This window comes from Stylophora pistillata, chromosome 13 (assembly GCF_964205215.1).
Source record: "Stylophora pistillata chromosome 13, jaStyPist1.2, whole genome shotgun sequence".
NCBI classification, from domain to species: Eukaryota; Metazoa; Cnidaria; class Anthozoa; order Scleractinia; family Pocilloporidae; genus Stylophora; species Stylophora pistillata.
Window position 1 is genome coordinate 14,145,181 of NC_142531.1, and position 18,801 is coordinate 14,163,981.

The 18,801-nt window shown below is 39.6% G+C and overlaps 2 protein-coding genes across 4 annotated transcripts; one reads left to right on the plus strand and one right to left on the minus strand.

The window, feature by feature from the left end:
* The first annotated feature begins 9,846 nt into the window (after positions 1 to 9,846).
* Positions 9,847 to 13,537, plus strand: LOC148717750 (uncharacterized). Of its 2 annotated transcripts, none has more exons than XM_088742894.1 (3): positions 9,847 to 10,375; positions 10,873 to 11,579; positions 12,154 to 13,537. In XM_088742894.1, the coding sequence occupies exons 1-3, from the start codon at positions 9,982 to 9,984 to the stop codon at positions 12,562 to 12,564; spliced, it is 1,512 nt and encodes a 503-aa protein (XP_088599020.1). In that variant the 5' UTR covers positions 9,847 to 9,981; the 3' UTR covers positions 12,565 to 13,537. The 2 variants fall into 2 exon arrangements, with proteins under 2 accessions (XP_088599020.1, XP_088599021.1); XM_088742895.1 differs by having other exon boundaries at positions 12,169 to 13,537.
* LOC148717751 (uncharacterized) lies at positions 13,403 to 15,680 on the minus strand. Of its 2 annotated transcripts, none has more exons than XM_088742897.1 (2): positions 15,105 to 15,680; positions 13,403 to 14,530 (listed from the first exon to the last, which is right to left on the minus strand). In XM_088742897.1, exons 1-2 carry the CDS (start codon positions 15,676 to 15,678, stop codon positions 13,797 to 13,799), a joined length of 1,308 nt encoding a protein of 435 aa, XP_088599023.1. In that variant the 5' UTR covers positions 15,679 to 15,680; the 3' UTR covers positions 13,403 to 13,796. The 2 variants fall into 2 exon arrangements, with proteins under 2 accessions (XP_088599023.1, XP_088599022.1); XM_088742896.1 differs by having other exon boundaries at positions 13,403 to 14,605.
* Positions 15,681 to 18,801: the final 3,121 nt, after the last annotated feature.

The window sequence follows — 18,801 nt, forward strand, 5'->3', positions numbered from 1 at the left end:
CTCCAAGACGCCTTCCTCCCGCCTGTGACAGTTACAGTTCCAAACCTGGAGAACCTAAACTGCCCTCCTTTGTATCGCCCCTGTCCAGAAAGCTGCTGGGTTGGGTAGTTGGTTGGCCCAGGGAGACTATGGCAAGTAAGGTCCATTACGAAGTTCATCATAACACGCGTCCTGCGTACCGCCTTCTTTGTCCCTCGCTCGTGACGCGAAACACGACTTTCTCAAGAGTAAACTTATTGGAACTAAACTGTATAATCCTTGACACCCGAAGTGAGTCCATCGAAGCAAATCCTGTGTACCAGGAGATCGTGAAGAGTTTCAGTTCGTGCAAAGCGAGTGGTGCCTACTGAGCGATCTCCCCTTGTTGTGTGATCTCCCGCAAAAAGGCCAGTAGTGGAATACGAAAAACTTATTTCTACAGAGGGTACGGTAAACCTCATACCAAGCTACATCCTCGGAGACCCAGGGGCAGTGAGGCGATTTCAAGTTAAGGGCAGAAGAGCCCCTGGGGACACTGTCTTACAAGACTAGTTCCAAACGGTCGCAGTCGTTCTGGCATCTGATTGGTGCCAGAAAATCTTTGTGTTTTTCTGCCCAATCAGAGGGAAGTGTCGTTTGGAGTCCTTTCGTGTGTTTTAACACGCACATATACAACAAGCTCTGTTGCTCGCTATGTTTGTCTCGGCCGTGCGACGAGGGAATATATATAATGACATAATATGTTACTATCACGGTCTGTTTATTGTGAGATTTTAAGCCACTATCCCGGTCGGTATGATAATTTCGTAAATTAAATAATATAATATTTAAATAATATAATATTTTTTTAATATATATAATAAAAAATATTAAATAACTATATTCTTATTGTACGATTTTAAGCCGTTAGTTAACGGCTTAAAATCTACCATTATATAAACTACCTGTTGAACGAAATTAAGCCGTTAGTTAACGGCCTAAAATCGTACAATAAACATAACAGACTGAACGAAATTAAGCCCGACGAAGCTTTGCGCGAGGGGAAAAGTTTCAGTCTCAGCACACAATGTAAGAGAAATCGATCAGATTGTATGCGAAATCTTACCAGAAATTATACTGAATATTTTCGCAGGTATCACAAGAGAACGAGTTTAAATGTTTGCGAGGTTCGTTTTAAAACATAATAGTTGTAGGCATTGATATGTCGCATTAAACTTTAGATGAGATGTAAGCTTAAATATTTTTAGATTTTTTGTACAATTTCTTGTGACTGAAACTTTTCCAAGCCCGTGAAGTTATTTCGTCGCACGGGCCACGCAGGTATGTCAAGCAACTGGCGCTTACGTAGCTTTCTGTGCGCGCCAAATTCTAATCGTTGCTTTGTAGTAAATTCTTTACTAAGTTTGGGCAAACTTGCAGAGAACGTTAAGTACGTGGACGACCTCCAGCAAGCGCTTAAAGAAAGCTTAGCTGTGTTTCCGGTTAGCTAATTAAAATCTGAACAAAAACTAATCATCGAGAACATCGTGGAAAGGAGATATGTTTTCGGACAGTTAACGAAGGGGTTTGAAGAAAGTTAATCTTTCAACTGAATAAAGGCTGATAGTTTCGAAAGAAACTGTTTGGGGCTGCGTCGGTGGGAGTAACGAAATAATTTGGATATATCAACAAAGTTGATATAATAATCTTTCAACTGCTGCGTTGAGTGTTCAAATTCTTGAGCTCGAAAGGCCACGGATCCTCTTCTAGTCCCTTGGTCATTGTCACTTCACCTCTTTTGTCGATAGTTGAAGACCAAGTTAATTACCTTTGATCATTGGGAATCGATGCTGCTTTCTTAGGGGAAAACAAAACCAAAGACAAAGAAATATTGGATGAAAAGGGCGAGCTTGCCTTATTGCAAATGTCAGCTTAATACAGGGTTATCTACCCACATCTAATAAACAAAAGTTTACCCGTTCAGCTTTTCTTTTTAATTTTTCAAGCGAAGATTAGATTAGATTTTGGCCGGGCGTGCACAAAAAAATGCGTAAGCGCCAGTTGTTCGACATACCTGCGTGGCCCGTGCGACGAAATAGCTTCACGGGATTGGAAAAGTTTGGCATATGGTATTCCGTAGACTGGACTGGACTGGACTGGACTAGTAAAACGCGGACTAGTAAAGCGTGGACTAGTAAGACGCGGACTAGTAAAACGAGGACTAGTAAAACGCGGACTAGTAAAACGCGGACTAGTAAAACGCGGACTAGTAAAACGACAACAACAAAAAAAACAATTTCATACGAAGGCGATCATAAGACTTAATGGCAAGCCAATTTAGTAAGTGACAATCCCTGTTTGACTTTTAAGCTGCAAATGGGTTTGACATGCGCCAGAGACAAAGGAATTTATAAGTTTAGCCTAAGAAAGAATTTTATTCAGCACCAGTTCAAAATTCTAAAATACACTTTCGTCGTAAATTTCACGGCAGAAACGCAGGAATTCGATGAATAAAAGTCGCATTAAATCTCCTTGTGTCTAGGTAGAAAGAGTCTCATTGACTTCAGCTTTTCGGTGGAAGAATAACCGATTTACACACGCCGTTACAGAAAACAAACAAGCAGACTGACGACTCCAAAACACAATTTATATTCACTTACAATTTGACTTTCCGTGACATTTTAAAACGGAACAGAGGTAAATCTTCGAAGATTAATCGTCGTTGGAAATAAAAAATACTTTTCGTAAGATCTCTGTTTTTCTCTTTACGAGAAAATCGTCGCATGATTAATTATTTCGTGTGTGTTTGTCACACAAGTACTGCTGTTTCTTCAAAAGCGTATGCTTCAATTGACAGGTGTCACATCGTGACAGTTACTTTTCCAAAAAATGTTTGAAAATTTGTTCGGAAGCCTTTTAACTACCTTTACAAATAAAAATCTTTCGTTGAAAGTTTTCTCTTTAATTTGAAGAACCCGAATGATTTTAGGGCTACAATTACGAGTTTATTTACGGGAAAATCCTCCTTGAACTGAACAATTTTATAGCGAGTGAGTTATAAAGAAAACAAACGTTATTCAAATTAAAGAGAAAGCTTTCGCCGAAATATTTTTATTTGTCAGTGTAAAGATAGTTAAAAGGCTTCCGAACAAATTTTCAAACATTTTTTGGAAAAGTAACTGTCACGATGTGACACCTGTCAATTGAAGTATACGCTTTTGAAGAAACAGCAGTACTTGTGTGACAAACACACACGTGTTAACTGATCAAGCGACGATTTTCTCGTAAACTAAAGAGAAAAACAGAGATCTTACGAAAAGTATTTTTTATTTCCAACGACGATTAATCTTCGAAGATTTACCTCTGTTCCGTTTTAAAATGTCACGGAAAGTGAAATTGTAAGTGAATGCAAATATGTGTTTCCCGCTCTTTTTGGTTTTTATCTTTTTTCACACGCACGCACAAATGACAACTTCGTCCGCAACGGGCGCGGGTCCTTTCGTTTCAAAAAAATTTGGCAAAATCGGTCAGCCCCACCCAGGCACACCGGCGTCTTTAATGATATTTAGAATTTTGAAACTTTTAGGAAACCATAAAAATTGGGTCGCATTAGAAAATGCTTGTGTTGACAGAGTTTAATCCCTAGAGTAAACAATTCGGTCGTAATGCGACCCGAGCCTTAAAGAATCCAGGATGCTACACCAATTTTTGAACAGTTCAGAAATATACGAACAGTTCAGAAGTTCCCATTACAGACCGACCTATGCTGGTGAATAACACTTTTATCTTTTTCTAACGCATAAAAACAATGATTGCTAAAAGAACCCGAATGATTTAGGGCTACAATTACGAGTTTAATTACGGGAAAATCCTCCTTGAACTTCACAATTTGATGGCGAGTGAGTTATAAAGAAAACAAGCGTTATTCAAGTTAAAGAGGATGTTTTCGCCGAAACATTTTTTTGATAAGCAACTGTCACGATGTGACACCTGTCAATTGAAGAAGAAAGAAGCATACGCTTTTGAAGAAACAGCAGTACTGGTATGACAAACACACACGAGTTAAATTATCATGCGACGATTTTCTCGTAAAAAGAAAAACAGTTAGAGATCTTACGGAAAGTATTTTTTATTTCCAACGACGATTAATCTTCGAAGATTTACCTCTGTTCCGTTTTAAAATTTCACGGAAAGTCAAATTGTAAGTGAATGCAAATATGTGTTTTGGCCGGGGGTTGTCAGTCTGCTTGTTTGTTTTCTGTAATGGCGTGTGTAAATCGGTGTTTCTTCCACCGAAAAGCTGAAGTCAATGAGACTCTTTCTACCTAGACACAAGGAGATTTAATGCGACTTTTATTCATCGAATCCCTGCGTTTCTGCCGTGAAATTTACGACGAAAGTGTATTTTAGGATTTTGAACTGGTGCTGAATAAATTCTTTCTTAGGGTAAACTTATAAATTCGTTTGTATCTGGCGCATTTCAAACCCATTTGCAGCTTAAAAGTCAAACAGGGATTGTCACTTACTAAATTGGCTTGCCATTAAGTCTTATGATCGCCTTCGTATGAAATTGTTTTTTTTGTTGTTGTCGTTTTACTAGTCCGCGTTTTACTAGTCCGCGTTTTACTAGTCCGCGTTTTACTAGTCCTCGTTTTACTAGTCCGCGTTTTACTAGTCCGCGTTTTACTAGTCCGCGCTTTACTAGTCCACGTTTTACTTGTCCGCGTTTCACTAGTCCTCGTTTTACTAGTCCGCGCTTTACTAGTCCGCGTTTTACTAGTCCAGTCCAGTCCAGTCCAGTCCACGAAATACCATATGCCGAAAAGTTTCAGTGACAGCAAATTATACAAAAAAATCTTGAAAGATTTAGGCTTATATCTCATCTAACGTTTAAAGCGACATATCAATGCTTTCAACCATTGTGTTTTATACGAACCTCCCAAACTTTTAAACTCGTTCTCTTGTGATACCTGCGAAAGTATTTAGTATAATTTCCGGTAAGATTTCGCGGACAATCTGATCGATTTCTCTTACATTGTGTGCTGAGACTGAAACTTTTCCCCTCGGGCAAAGCTTCGTCGCACGGCCGAGACAAACATAGCGAGCAACAGGCTTGTTCAAAGATTTTCAAAGATTTTCTGGCACCAATCAGATGCCAGAACGACTGCGACCGTTTGGAACTAGTCTTGTAGGACAATGTCCCCAGGGGCTCTTCTGCCCTTAACTTGAAATCGACTCACTGCCCCTGGGTCTCCGAGGATGACCAAGCTACGGATACCCTATTTATTTATTTTTAGTTTGATAATGTCGTAGCATCTCATTTGTCCTTACGGCAGCACCACAGATCAAACAATGAGGTCTGATGGGAACAAAGAAATGATCGCCATCCAAAGATGCGTAATCTTTAGGCAAATTCTCCTTGTCAGTTGTAAAAATATAGAATGGTACAAAGGTAACAGCCGGTTTCGCTACTTGTCTAGTTTGCTACGTTCAAGTTCGCCTCCCGCTTAGCTCAATTGGTTAAACGCCGGACTGTTGTGCGGGAGGTCGAGGGTTCAAGCCCCGGCTGGACCAACACTCAGGGTCTTAAAATGACTAGGGAGAATGTGCTACCTTTCTATATCATCAAGAAATGGATAGACATTCTAATCTTCTCGGATAAGGACGAATACACCGCAGGTCCCGTCTCCCGCATCTATTAATCAGTTAATTTGGTTAGGCAAGGGACGTTAAAGAACCCACTCACGAGATTACTGTGATGTGGTCTGGCCTGTTTAGTGGGAACTGGTGGGAGGGGGCATCTGTTAGATTCGCCTTTATTTGATTGTAAACTGCTTAGCAGTCTGTAAAAGTCCTTCGCACAGTGTTGTAAAGCGCCATGAGCTCAGGATATGAGCGCTATATAAATAAAAGTTATTATTATTATTACTATTATATAAAACTGCGTTTACAATTTCAATCTTTTTTCAACGGGTCAAGGGATCTGAAGTTTTGTAGTCTGAAGTCTCAAGATCTCGAAACTTCGGACCCCTTTAAATTTCGTATGGATTCAAACTCCAGTTACCAGAATTCATCTTAATTTGTCTGAAATTTTAAACTTCGCGAGTTTCCCAACGAAAGACAATCACTGCAATCATTTGGTAAACTGAAATCAGTTCAATTACCACACTGGTGTTAGCGTTTACGAAAAATGATCGACAAGTTTATCACGGTCTTGTTTATTTAGTCGATTTTGCCAAGGTTTACGCAGGACAAATTTTGTTGGCGGCACGTCGGAAAATTTGTCGGCTTCGAAGAATTGTCAAGTCGCGAGAAACCATTCGCACTTATACAGTGTAGGTGATGACAGAAAATTTGTAGCTAGTGCGGATAGGCCCTAAATATTCATGAAAACATAAATCTCAATCACTTTTCTTTTTTTAACTGCGGTAAAACATAAATCTCAATCACTAAATAATGGGTCTGAAGTTTCGAGACAACCATGTAGCGAACTTGAACGTAGCGAACTAGACAAGTAGCGAACTAGACAAGTAGCGGACTAGACAAGTAGCGAAACCGGCGCAAACCGGTACAAAGAATGTGCAAAGGACTATTTGCTGTTAACCGGCTCTGCGCGGATGGAGAACCTCTGCGCTGGCGCTAAGTGAATATTTGGACATGAATTACGTGAGTTCGTGATGTTTGTCAAAAAGCATTCATTCAGATGAGAGAAAAGCGTCGAAGCAACGTTTGAGAAAACTGATATGTTGAGCATCAGCTTTTCTATAAAGGAAATTTGGTTTACTATGACTCTGACACAAAATAGAAATTTATTTAGAAACTGATAGAGGTGGTTTGCACTTTACGTCATTGCCGCCATGTTGGTGGACGTAAACGATAGATATCGAAATTTACTCCATTTGTTCGTCCACCAGCAGATGGAGCCACCTTTTTCCGCTTCAACAGACATGACTGAAAAAAAAAAGGACAAAGTTATGACCGTCACAAGGGAAAAGCTATTCATTTCTCGATATTTCTAGCACGTGGGAGTATGGTTTTTAGAAGGTGAACCTCAAGGTTACTTTCCACCTTCTCGGGTGTCCTTCGGGAAAAAAAATCGTCGCGTGCTAGTTTCATTAAAATCCTGGCAAAGCTTTCCTCAGAAACTAACTACAGCACATAAAAAAGACGACGAAACGGATAGAGGAAACTATCACCCTCTCTCCATCCTCAGCGTGCCAAGCAAGATCTTAGAGTCATGTGTTAATTATACGATTGTCGACCATGTGTTCAACTATCGCCTGGTAACAGACAATCAATGGGCATATCGTAAGGGCTACTCTACTGAGCTTCTGCTCGTCCATTTAACGGAAACCTGGAGACATTCAATAGACACCGGTTATGTGGTGGGCGTGGCATTTATTGATTTCAAGAAAGCCTTCGATTGCGTAGATCCCGGCATCCTACTAAACAAGCTTCGATGTCAATTTGGAATATGCGGACCCTTATTAAACTGGTTGACGAGCTACCTTACATTCAGGTTACAGTATACGGTCTTAAACGGACAAAGATTCAGCCTCCACTCGATGCCTTCTGGGGTCCCCCAAGGGAGCGTCCTGTGGCCGACTCTTTTTACTTTGTACACAAGCGATCTTGTAGCGTCCATCCAGTCAGGGTCTATTTATATGTATGCCAACGACACCACCGTATACTGTATTGGAAAGACTATAGACGAAGTGGCAGCTGCGTTAAATCAATCCCTAAAAGAGTTGTATGACTGGTGCGTGAAGAACAGGCTAACGACACACCCAAAGAAATCAGAATGTATGATCATAAGCTTGGTTGGTCCACTCATATAAAGGAACTGAAGAAGAGTTTTGCCAATAAACTAAGCCTTATGAAGAAGAGCAGATTCTTACCTACACAGGATCTCTTAAACCTGTATTTTAAAGTTATAATTCCTGCAGTAACGTACGGCATATTCATATGGGGAGCTACTAACCGACAAGACGACCTCGATTCACTGGAAAGATTACACTGCAGGGCAGCAAGAGTCATTTACAATTTCGCTAAGGATCTACAGTCAGCGGAAGTCCTTACCAGGGCTAAATGGGACTCTCTAAGAACTTTTTATATATAATCTGTCCTGAAACTAACTTATAAGATGTACCACAATGATTTACCATCCTGTATGACAGCACATATTGTGAAATCGCAAACCTCATATAATTTAAGGAACAGTCTTAAGTTGGAAATCCTACCTTTTAAATCGAATATCAAAAAGCATTCCATTTATAGAGGTTCAGTTTTGTGGAATTACCTGCCAATCGAGTGCCGTAACGGGCATAGTGTCAAAAGTTTCTCCAGGATAATTAAGAAGCTTCCTTTGGTCAGGGACGTTGACTTCTCTAATGTATTCTGTAAAAGATAGCTCCTCCCAAAAGGAAGTATGTTTAGGTCTATAATTTTATTAGTTAGGTAATACTATCAATTATTAATATAAACCGTGACATTATCTTAACTTTAGACGTAAGTCTTATTTTATACTATATTACAGCTATTGTTTATGTATCTTTTTATTTTACACACGACCCCACAAGCTGCACAGCTTCAATACTTATCGTGTCTAAATAAAGGTTTTACTTACTTACTTAATTACTTACTAAGAAAGCTTAATAAATGCAGTTTACGATAAAAATATAATTTAAGCGAGTTTTCCATTTAGGAAGTGTCAGGAGTCAGTGGGGCGTGAGACCACTGCTGAGAGTTCTACAGTTGAATTTATCGGGTATCGGATGCATGCCGCAGCATAAGTGAAAATGGAGGCACAGTCTTATCTAGAAGGCATCAATCAACTAAAGTGTGAACCCCTGATGAAACACTCGCACTCGTTTTTGATGTATTACCTCTCAGAATCAAATGCGAGATTTTAGCTCAGAAAGGTTCTTAAACAACGCGTTCTATGTTAGGAGATTATTTGGCTTACTGTATTTTGCGAAACGAAACGAAACGAAACGAAACGAAACGAGTAAACCCGTACTGTATTTTGCGAAACCAGCTCTTCGAAGACTCTAGCGATATATAACTTATTTCTTCCGATTCTACAACACTTTTCGTGGATACAACTCGATGCAGTGATGATTTTTTAATAAAGAGCTCGAGCCAAAAGGTCAGAAGTGCGCCGTTTCGCAAATTACAGATATGTAAATCTGTAATTTGCGAAACGAGCTCTTTGAAGACTCTAATGATATGTAAATTATTTCTTACGATTCTATAACATTTTTCGTACTAGATACAACTCGATGCAGTGATGATTTTGTAATAAAGAGCTCGAGCCAAAAGGTCAGAAGTGCGCCGTTTCGCAACTTACAGATATGTAAATCTGTAATTTGCGAAACGAGCTCTTTGAAGACTCTAATGATATGTAACTTATTTCTTCCGATGCTATAACACTTTTCGTAGATACAACTCGATGCAGTGATGATTTTGTAATAAAGAGCTCGAGCCAAAAGGTCAGAAGTGGGTCATTTGGGCCAGCGGGGTCATTTGGGTCATTTAGGCCAGTTGGGTCATTTGGGCCAATTGGGTCATTTGGGCCGGTTGGGTCATTTGGGCCGGTTGGGTCATTTAGGCCAGTTGGGTCATTTGGGCCGGTTGGGTCATTTGGGCTGGTTGGGTCATGTGGGCCAGTTGGGTCATTTGGGCCAGTTGGGTCATTTGGGCCGGCTGGGTCATTTGGGCCAGTTGGGTCATTTGGGCCAGTTGGGCTATTTAAATCAGTGGGTTGTCAGTTAGCTATTAAACCGGGTGATTTTTTCGCAGTCAGTGTAACAATTGGACCAGTTGGGTTATCTGGGCCAGTTGGGTTAATTGGGCCAGTTGGGTTATTTGGGTGAAAAATATTTTTCCGTCGCTTTCCCGCTACAATCGCCAAAATACAACCGCTGACGCAGGCGCCTGTTAAATCAATCTAGATTTTCCCGCCATCAAAGGAAGCTGGTTATAGGTACAAAGATAGATTTATTGATCCTCGGTATTAATATCATGGACACTCAAAGTAATGTAACATCGACTACGGATCTGCAATCTCAGCTAAGCCAAATTATTCTTCCAATCGACGAAGTTGTGCCTCAACGCCTTCGTCAATGGCTGTCTGCGTTTGCTTGCAGCAATGGCACCACAAGCGAGATGCTTCTCTGTTCAACTTTGGTGTCGACGAGCTCTTTGCTCGGCCAAACAACTTTAAAGCTGTTTGGTTCCTACGAGGAGAAAGCAAATCTCCATCTCATCGCTACTGCCCCTTCTGGAACGGGAAAAACACCAGCGTGCCAGAAGGGATGCGTGGAGCCAATTGTGGGCCATGTTGAGGAGAAAATTCAGACCAGCATCGTAATAGATGAAACATCATCAAGCGGCCTATTCAACCATTTCCTGGGAGGTTGGTATTTTTAGACATCCATTATTATCTTTTGTGTGCAGTAAGTTCATGTTATGATACTTAATGTACAAAGAATAGTGTAGAGGATATTCAAACCAGTGCTAGGGTGTTAAGGGTTAAATGTTCTTTTCAAGGACCTCTGAACTTGTGCCCTCCATCCCCAGGAGTTGGGTGAGGGGCTCAGATGTAGGTACATAACATGCAATATTTTTGTTCCATTTCTTGATGTGTACTCCTTTGTGTCTTAAAAATATTGGCATTTTCTCTGAAAATGCGCTAGGCAAGAATAAACATCTGCAATTTACACTCCAAAGCAAGGCGATGAGCATCCCTGTCTGTTTTGTGTGGGGTCTTTCTGGGCCCCTTCACTCTGCAATCGAGGGTAAGTGGGTAGAATGGGTAATATTCGAAATTAATTTTAGTTCAAATTGACTTTCAGTTGTCCGGTGAAACATATATTAATTGTAATAGAAACAATTTGGTACATTTTATTGCAGCATCTACAGTGCCAATCCTTTGTGTGGATGAGGCATACTCTCTCCTGCAAAGACTAACACATCAAGGAAAGTCAATATCACAGACGAGCCTCTCAATGGAACGCCTGTGTAAATGTTACGATGGAGATTTTTGGTATGTTCTAAAAGGAACAAAAGGCAAGCGGGTTGGTGTTGCTTCAGCTAAACTAGCCCTCCTTGCTTTCACCACCCCTCAGCAGTTCCTAGAGTCAGTTTGGCCAAAAATTGTGGCCTCAAAAAATGGGCTGGCAGAGAGGTTGCTCTTTTTTTATCAAAGAAGATCGGAACATCTAGACCTGGAAGCTATGGCAGAGAACTCTGACTCCCTTGACGAGTTTTCTGTTAAATCTCTTGGCGATGTATTTGAAAAGATATATGTGGAACATAATACAACACCAGCACTGAAGTACACACTGACTGCTACTGCCAAGGAGCTTTTCTTTAAGTTCAGTAAGCCCAACGAAGATGACAGCCAGGGTGCAGTTGCTAATTCAATTATTTCTTCAGGTTCGAAGAAATATAAAAACACTCTACGTGTGGCCTTGAATATGCATGTCCTCTACCACCAGCTTACCAAAGCACTTGCCTTGGAATCGGGGACAACACCCACAGCTATAACAGCAGAGACCATGCAAATGGCAATAACTTTCACTGATACTCTTGAGACCATGAAGGGAATCTCAGAGCTGGTGAGTTCAATAAAATACTAATTATATTAATGATGAAACTAATAATAATAATAATAATAATAATAAATATTATTATTATTATAATGATCTATTATGGTGACCCACATGTTCATGCAGCTGGAAAGGAAATGACTATATATTAACACTTAATTTACATCTGTATATTTTACATTAATTCTGATGATTAGCAGTGTAAGACCTACCTAGCATTCCAAACCAAAAGATTAAATGAGAGAAAGTGCCGTTTGGTTAAGAGCTTATTTAGTTAATTTTTAACAGCTAGTTCATTGTAGCCATTTCAGCAGGTTAGAAATTATTATGGAAAAGCACTTCAACGCACTTTTTTTGAGGGTGGTAAAAAAAACTGTGTACGTTCTATAAATGTTGTGGTACAAATTTGTTTTTGGTTGATTCATTTATAGGTCAGTTCGAATTTTTATTCCAAACTGGTCAAAAAAACAATTAAACCACAAGATACATGGTTTGAATTACTTGCTCAATATTCTGTAGACTGCTGGTGACATGGAAACTCAAAGGTTTAGTTTAATTGGAGCTAAATGGATTTGTTTTACAGTCTTGCCGTCTGCAGAAGTCCCCAGCAGGACTCAAAGTGGGGGTGTTATGTGAAGACATACAAAAAAGAATTCAATGCCTGCCTGGTCCTTTTGTTAGTGTGAGGAGAGTAGTGCGGAGCTATTCTTCTACAAGAAGACCCAGCAGCAAAGCAGCCCAGGAAGCCATGGCAGCCTTACAGGCTGCTACAATTGGCTCTGTTATGAAGGTTAATAAGCTGGTGGTCTTCTTCAAAAAGCTTCCAATAGTTGCAAACTCACATGCAGTTGCTGTATGTGGTGTAACACCAGAAGAGTACCATCAGGCATTCCTCACAAAAGACAAGAAGATCACAGAGGACATGCTAGAGACTGTTATGAATGCTCATCCACAAAAGGATGAGATTGTAGCTTTCTTGCAGGCAACAGAATAGTACCTTTTAATTAATATTGTGCTGCTCATCACAATGGTAAAGATAGGACATCTAAATCATTAGGGAGACTTAGCACTGCTTTTACACGAAACAGCAACCATCAGCTTACCCTTTCACTTTTCACGTAAAATAGTGTTAGCATAACTGCTTAAGCTTCATACAAGCTCAAGTCACTTTGGGTTTACATGAATTCTTGCAGCTTTCTGCTGATGAAAAGCATGGCATTTCAAGGGTTTCAAATATGAAGTACTTCATTTACTTGTGTGACTTCTGCTCTGTGAGAGGAAAAGGAAGAAATCCCCATATACTCAACAAATGCAAAACAGCTACATCATTCACAGACACTGCAAAGCCCATCCAACAAACATAAAAAAAAATGGCTGGAAAATCATGGTCAGTCTTTTCTGGTAAACCAAGTGCTAAATCTCACTATTGTGTTATTGTTGTCTCCAGACTGTAACAGATGTACATAAAATTATTAATAAATTGGATACATAATTGATTTTTTTACAGAGGTGTATTGACATTAATCACAAATTGAAACCCAATTAATATTGTAGAGAAAGATAGTTTATAACAATTTATGTTGATCATGTTCTATCTAAATTTTATTTGTTATATTTTGATGTCATATTTCAAAAACTGAACATCCAAAGAAAATAATGACAAAACTGAATTAATGAAAGTGATTTCATCATAAAGAAGAATTTGGATTGCAACAGATGTGCATAACATTATTAATAACAAATTGGATAGATACAATCTATTTTTTGCAGAGGTGTGTTGGAAATATTTCTTGAAATACAAATTTAAACCCAATGAATATTGTAGAATTACATAGTTGTAAGAATTTCTTTTATTCAGGTACCTTTCATATTTCATGGAATTAATATATTTCAAAGTGATATTTCAAAACTGAACACCCAAGTAATAACATAACTGAATTAACAATAAAAGTTCCTGTTCATTTAAATCATGTGCAGATTGTTATGTATACTATAACTATTACCTGGATCATGCTGGGGGCTGGGAATGGGGGGGGGGGGGGGGGAGATGTTGAAGTTTCTATTTGACCAGCAAGTAATACTCTATGTTGAATTGTTGTTAATGCTCTAATTGTTATTAATGCTCTAATTGTTATTAATACTGGTTCCCTGCCAATTAGTTAAAAAAAACAAATTGACTTGGCTGACATTAGGTGGTGGTTACAGTATTCCAAAAGGTCTCTCCCATCAGAACCAGTTCAGTTCAACCTGCTTTTTGTAAAGGGCTTCAAAGCCTTTAGCCACTTTCTTAATGCTTTGGAGTTTCCCATCTATTTGATTGGCTTTCTTTGGTTGCAGGGGACTGCCAATACTTTTTGAAATGTCATAAAGTCTGGAGTAGTATTCATGTACTTTTGAAGGTTCAATGCTCAAACCTTTCAAAGATGCAAAGATCACAAGACAGTCTAATGTAAGACTTTCAATCTCAGACCATCCAAATACTGGAGTTAAACCTTGTTTCATAAGGTAATCCAGACTGGAGGTGCTCCCTTTGACCTCTTGTAGTTTTTGCTTGGGTCGGTATCTTGAAGTTGTCACATGTGTGTATGCCTGTTTGGCAGCCTGGGAGCTGCCATAAGGATTTCCACAATCAACACATTTACATCGATGGGAGCAACCAGCTGTTGTAGAGTAGCACTTACACCAGCTCTTGTTACCATTTGGTGCTTGAAAGCAGAATTTTCTTCCATCTTTTTTGGCAGAACCACGACCACACGAGCAGTGCTCAGGCACCTGTTCCTTTGGAGAAGCATTGCTACACATACTCGTAGAACTAACATGGGGTGGGATTTCTTCAAACACATTCTCCAAAGATACCACAGTGTGATATAATTCTGGTTGACCAATACTATATCCCAGAAAAATGGCATTTGTAGGTGTGCAAGGCAAAAGTGGGGAAACTGGTACCACTGGCATGTGGTCTAGTGATGTAAAGATGACAATGTTTAGTCTCAGAATCTGGGATAGTGCAATTCCTATGACATTCCCCAACTCATCTAAAAAAGAATGAAAGTTTAAGACAGGCTTTTTGGTGTGCTTAGCAGTGCACAATTGGTCCTTATGGAGTAAAGAAAAGGTTAACATGTTTTCCTATACATAGAAGTTACATATTTAATAAATCCAAAAATATTGGAAATAATTTGTTTTCTTGAAAAAATGCTCCTAAGTCATCTATGAAAAGAAGGTGCAGGAGTGTTTGCAATGGTAAAATAATGTCAAAATGTCTAGTTTCAAAGAAGATGCACAACTCCCAGATAGAAGTAATTGTTCTAACACACCTCCACTCATTTGAAAACACCAATTAAGCTTTGATAATTTCTTTAAATTTTGTTTCATTTCAGGAAAGCTATTATTCTTTAATTTTATCAAAACTGTCCGATTTAGGAGGAATTTGAATAGTTCCAAATCATCCAAATAATCCTTAATTTGACTATTTTTTTCCAAATTGGACAGCATGTAGTCCTGTTACACATAAAAATTGTTGTGATCACTTACTTGAAAAGTATCCACACTCCCTGAATTTGTTTATCTCATCATCAAAATGCTTATCAGGTGACAGAAGGGAGTGCTTGTACCTTCCAGCATCGTTGAGCCACTCATTGACTACAAGATCCTGCAATTCTTGGACAATCTTGATGTAACCACTGTCTCCCAGTGAAATTCCAAGGAAGACCAAGTGCTTTTGAAGAGAAGGTGATGATGCTGACATTTCTTTCAGCTGGCAAATAACACTGAGAAAAATGCTATCTGCTGGACAATCGTACTCAGCAGTGGCTAGTTGTAGGCTGTACGCCAATAGATTCTTGTTTAGCCATTCAGAGTGTTCAGCAACTTTCTCTGTGTTGAATGTGGAGTTACTGAACAAAAGTAAGCTGCAGGGCATCAAGTAAAGTAGCTTGGAACTCAACCTGGGATTTTTGCATCGTGAACGCAGCTGATTATAAAGAACAGACAAGTTCACAGCCTGGCAAAAAATGTAGTTAAGCTCAGTGTCACTGAGCCTGTCCTTGCTTGTGTCAAGATTTTCATAAGTGCTGTTAACAGACATTTCAAGCAAATTACTCTGCATGACTTCAGGATCATACTCCTTGGGTACACTAGCATTCTCAGGATCACTTGACTGTGGGATTATGCCAATCCTTTCAGCTGTGGGTTCAAAGCCTTGTTCTTCTAATGCCGCTCTGTAGGATAGGATAGGCCTTACACAACCTGATGGTAATTCTAATGCACCTCTCCTCTCATTCTAGAGGTAAAAGAAGGTTGCCAGTAATGCCTCAGCCAATTCACAACCCAGCCTTGATCGGGCTATCACAGCCCTCAAATTTTTGTGTAGATTTTCATTTCTTGTGGAGCCACCCCCTTGAGAAATGTTTGACAAACAGCCTCTTTCGATGTGAACCTTCAAATTTTCAATTTCATGCAAAACATTTTCATTCAAAACAGTCTCACCATTGTCATAATTTACCTCTTTCCATCTCTCTGTAAGATGTTCAAGATTACTCATTATTGTATGCTCATCTCGGTGTATCCATCTCTCTAATTTCACCTTGGTCTGCATCAGCTCGGAATATCATCTTAAAGTCATCTATGAAAGATGAGGACAAGTACTGCCGTTTGCCCTTGGGCACTTTTGTGGTGACTCTTTGAATGGCATGAAACAAGTCAAGCTTGACAGACACGTGTGGGAAAATCTGCTGTAATTTGCTTCGAACCTTGCAGCAGTTGTCCACAAAAATTGTGTTACAGGATGCTTTCTGTTTATCAAATCTATGCTTCAAATTCTTTAAAATGTCCTCTACCTTGCTTATTGCAGTACCCTTTGTCAGTTTGTAGGTGAGTACCTGGCCAATTTCATTCATAACGATATAGAGGGAATCAAATTGCATAGACCAAGATCCATTTGGGAGCATGCAACCAATGTTTGCAGCAACTTTGAATGTGTGGTCAGCACTCATCCATTCAGCAGTTTTCTCACTTATGTTTTGCCGAAAAAATTGATGGTTCTCTTTAAAAATATACAGAAAGCACTGATGAACTGTGTCTGTGCTTGGTGTTGGCCTCCATACATCAAAAGATGGGAATTTTGGAAGTTTGCCTTTGTCTACGGACTTATTTTGCTCCAGATATGTAGAGATGTGTCTGGCATACCTACACTGTCTTTCCGCAAAGTTTTCCAGGTATCTTTGCGCTAGAAACAGTTCAATTTCATTAAATGGGTGTCCACTTGAAGCCAATGCAAACACTAAAGAGCAAAGGTCAGGAGTAAATCCTAACTTATGGCCAAGATGAAATTTAATATCACCTGATGGTATATTCTCTAGTAGTCTGGGGTCATGACCGGCGATTTCGTGTCCTTGAGTGCATCGATACACACGGCTCGCTAGCAACACGGGGCCATTTACACAATAAATTTGGCGAGGCAAATCTCGCTCACTCGTCCCATCTTTCCACTTACAGGGAGTAAGGATAGTATTCTGATGGCCATGCTCATAATGGGGGCATGTGAATCCAGTCTTGAAACAATGCTGCTGCTGCTTCAATGGATCCCAAATGATGATTCTAGGATGCACATAGTCGCTAACGTTAGGAGGACTGCGAAAGTCTGGGTTTAACTGCTGCCCTGGCTCAATAGACCGGTTCACGCTCTTGAGTGCATGCTGGGTAATTAGGGCAAGCAAATCCAAAATGGCGGATACGAACAACACTCTTTTGCTCGATCTGAATACTTATAGTTCAATATAGAAGTCACAGCTACATTTTGAGCTCTTTATGTTATTGCCATCTCGCTCAAAAGTCGTTGACAGTTCAATATCCCAACAACACGATCATGGCCACGCACCTCGAAGATTTTTTGGAACTTTCATGTGGGGAATTGCAGTTTTATCTTAAACAGCGAGGTTTGCCCTCTGGAGGGACACACTCGGATCTTGCTGCTCGTGCTTTGGTAGCTTTTGAACATAAAACGCCTATTCGAGATTCGGCCGAAAGCCAAGCCAAGTCACTACAAAATGAACATGTAGAACTACTACGCACATGCGGTATAAAGGATCCGTTATCCATGGTCGATTGGGAGGACTGTGTAACAAAGTGGCCGCATACAAACATTGGTCAAATATTCTCGTTTATACTTGGAAAAAAAGCTTTCGACACTGACTATATTGGTCAATATAAAATCAGAAAAGCGTATTCATACTTTAAAAGTGGTTTTGTGCACACTGTATACTCAAAAACAATTCATGGACAAGACAAAGTTCTGTTGTTTGCATCTGTCACTCCATCTCAAAGAATTCGCGAAGAACCTCATAAAGTGTGGATAATTTGTAAATCTCCCGGTGAAATTCTTGGGGCATATTGTAGCTGTACAGCTGGATACAGTCAGTGCTGTAATCATGTCATAGCCCTTTTATATAAAGTTGAGTTTGCCAACCAGAAAGGTTTCACAGATCCTTCCTGCACAGATAAGGCATGTGTGTGGAATAATACTAGCAAGAAAGACATCCAACCCATGAAATTAAAGGACATGGTGTTCCAAAGCCACAAGGTAGTCAAAGAAAACCCAAGTTATGCTATTAATAGCAAGGAAAAACAGAACTTTGATCCTCGGCCAGAATCCTTGAGGGTTGTTACCGAAGAAAGCAAGCAAAAGTTTCTAGCTTCTCTTCGAAACATAAATCCTGATGCTGTCATCCATATTTCATATGCACCACCAACTTCTGATGATGTTCCCCCATCACTACAAATTATAGCTGATGATATATCCTCTAAAAACAATGGTGTAGATGCTGATGAATTAGTGAGACAATTTCTGGAACAATTATCTTTCAATGACAGTAGCATTAAAGAATTAGAAAAGGCCACAAGGGATCAGGCTAACTCCAGTATATGGAAAGAGCAAAGAAAAGGTAGAATAACTGCATCTCATTTTCATGAAGTATACACAAAGACAAAAACAATTCTTAGAAAAAGAAAGCCAAATTGCAAAGTAACACCTCTTCTTGAGCGAATTTTAGATTGTACCGATCTGTCAATGATACCTGCCATTAAATGGGGAAGAGAACATGAGAGAGATGCTGCTGCATCATTCTTTGCACAAGAATCCAAAAAACACAAAAATGCAAAGCTTCAGACTTGTGGCTTGTTTATATCTAAAACTTACCCTTTTGTGGGAGCTACCCCAGATGGTATTTTTCAC

Excerpts from the sequence above, each read along its gene's own strand:
- LOC148717750 (XM_088742894.1), top strand. The coding sequence starts at position 9,982 with ATGGACACTCAAAGTAATGTAACATCGACTACGGATCTGCAATCTCAG. Across the intron at positions 10,376-10,872 it reads ATTCAACCATTTCCTGGGAG|CATCTACAGTGCCAATCCTT; the intron begins GTTGGTATTTTT and ends ATTTTATTGCAG. Across the intron at positions 11,580-12,153 it reads TGAAGGGAATCTCAGAGCTG|TCTTGCCGTCTGCAGAAGTC; the intron begins GTGAGTTCAATA and ends TTTGTTTTACAG.
- LOC148717751 (XM_088742896.1), bottom strand. The coding sequence starts at position 15,678 with ATGCAGAGTAATTTGCTTGAAATGTCTGTTAACAGCACTTATGAAAAT. Across the intron at positions 14,606-15,104 it reads GGAGTGTGGATACTTTTCAA|ATGAGTTGGGGAATGTCATA; the intron begins GTAAGTGATCAC and ends ATTCTTTTTTAG.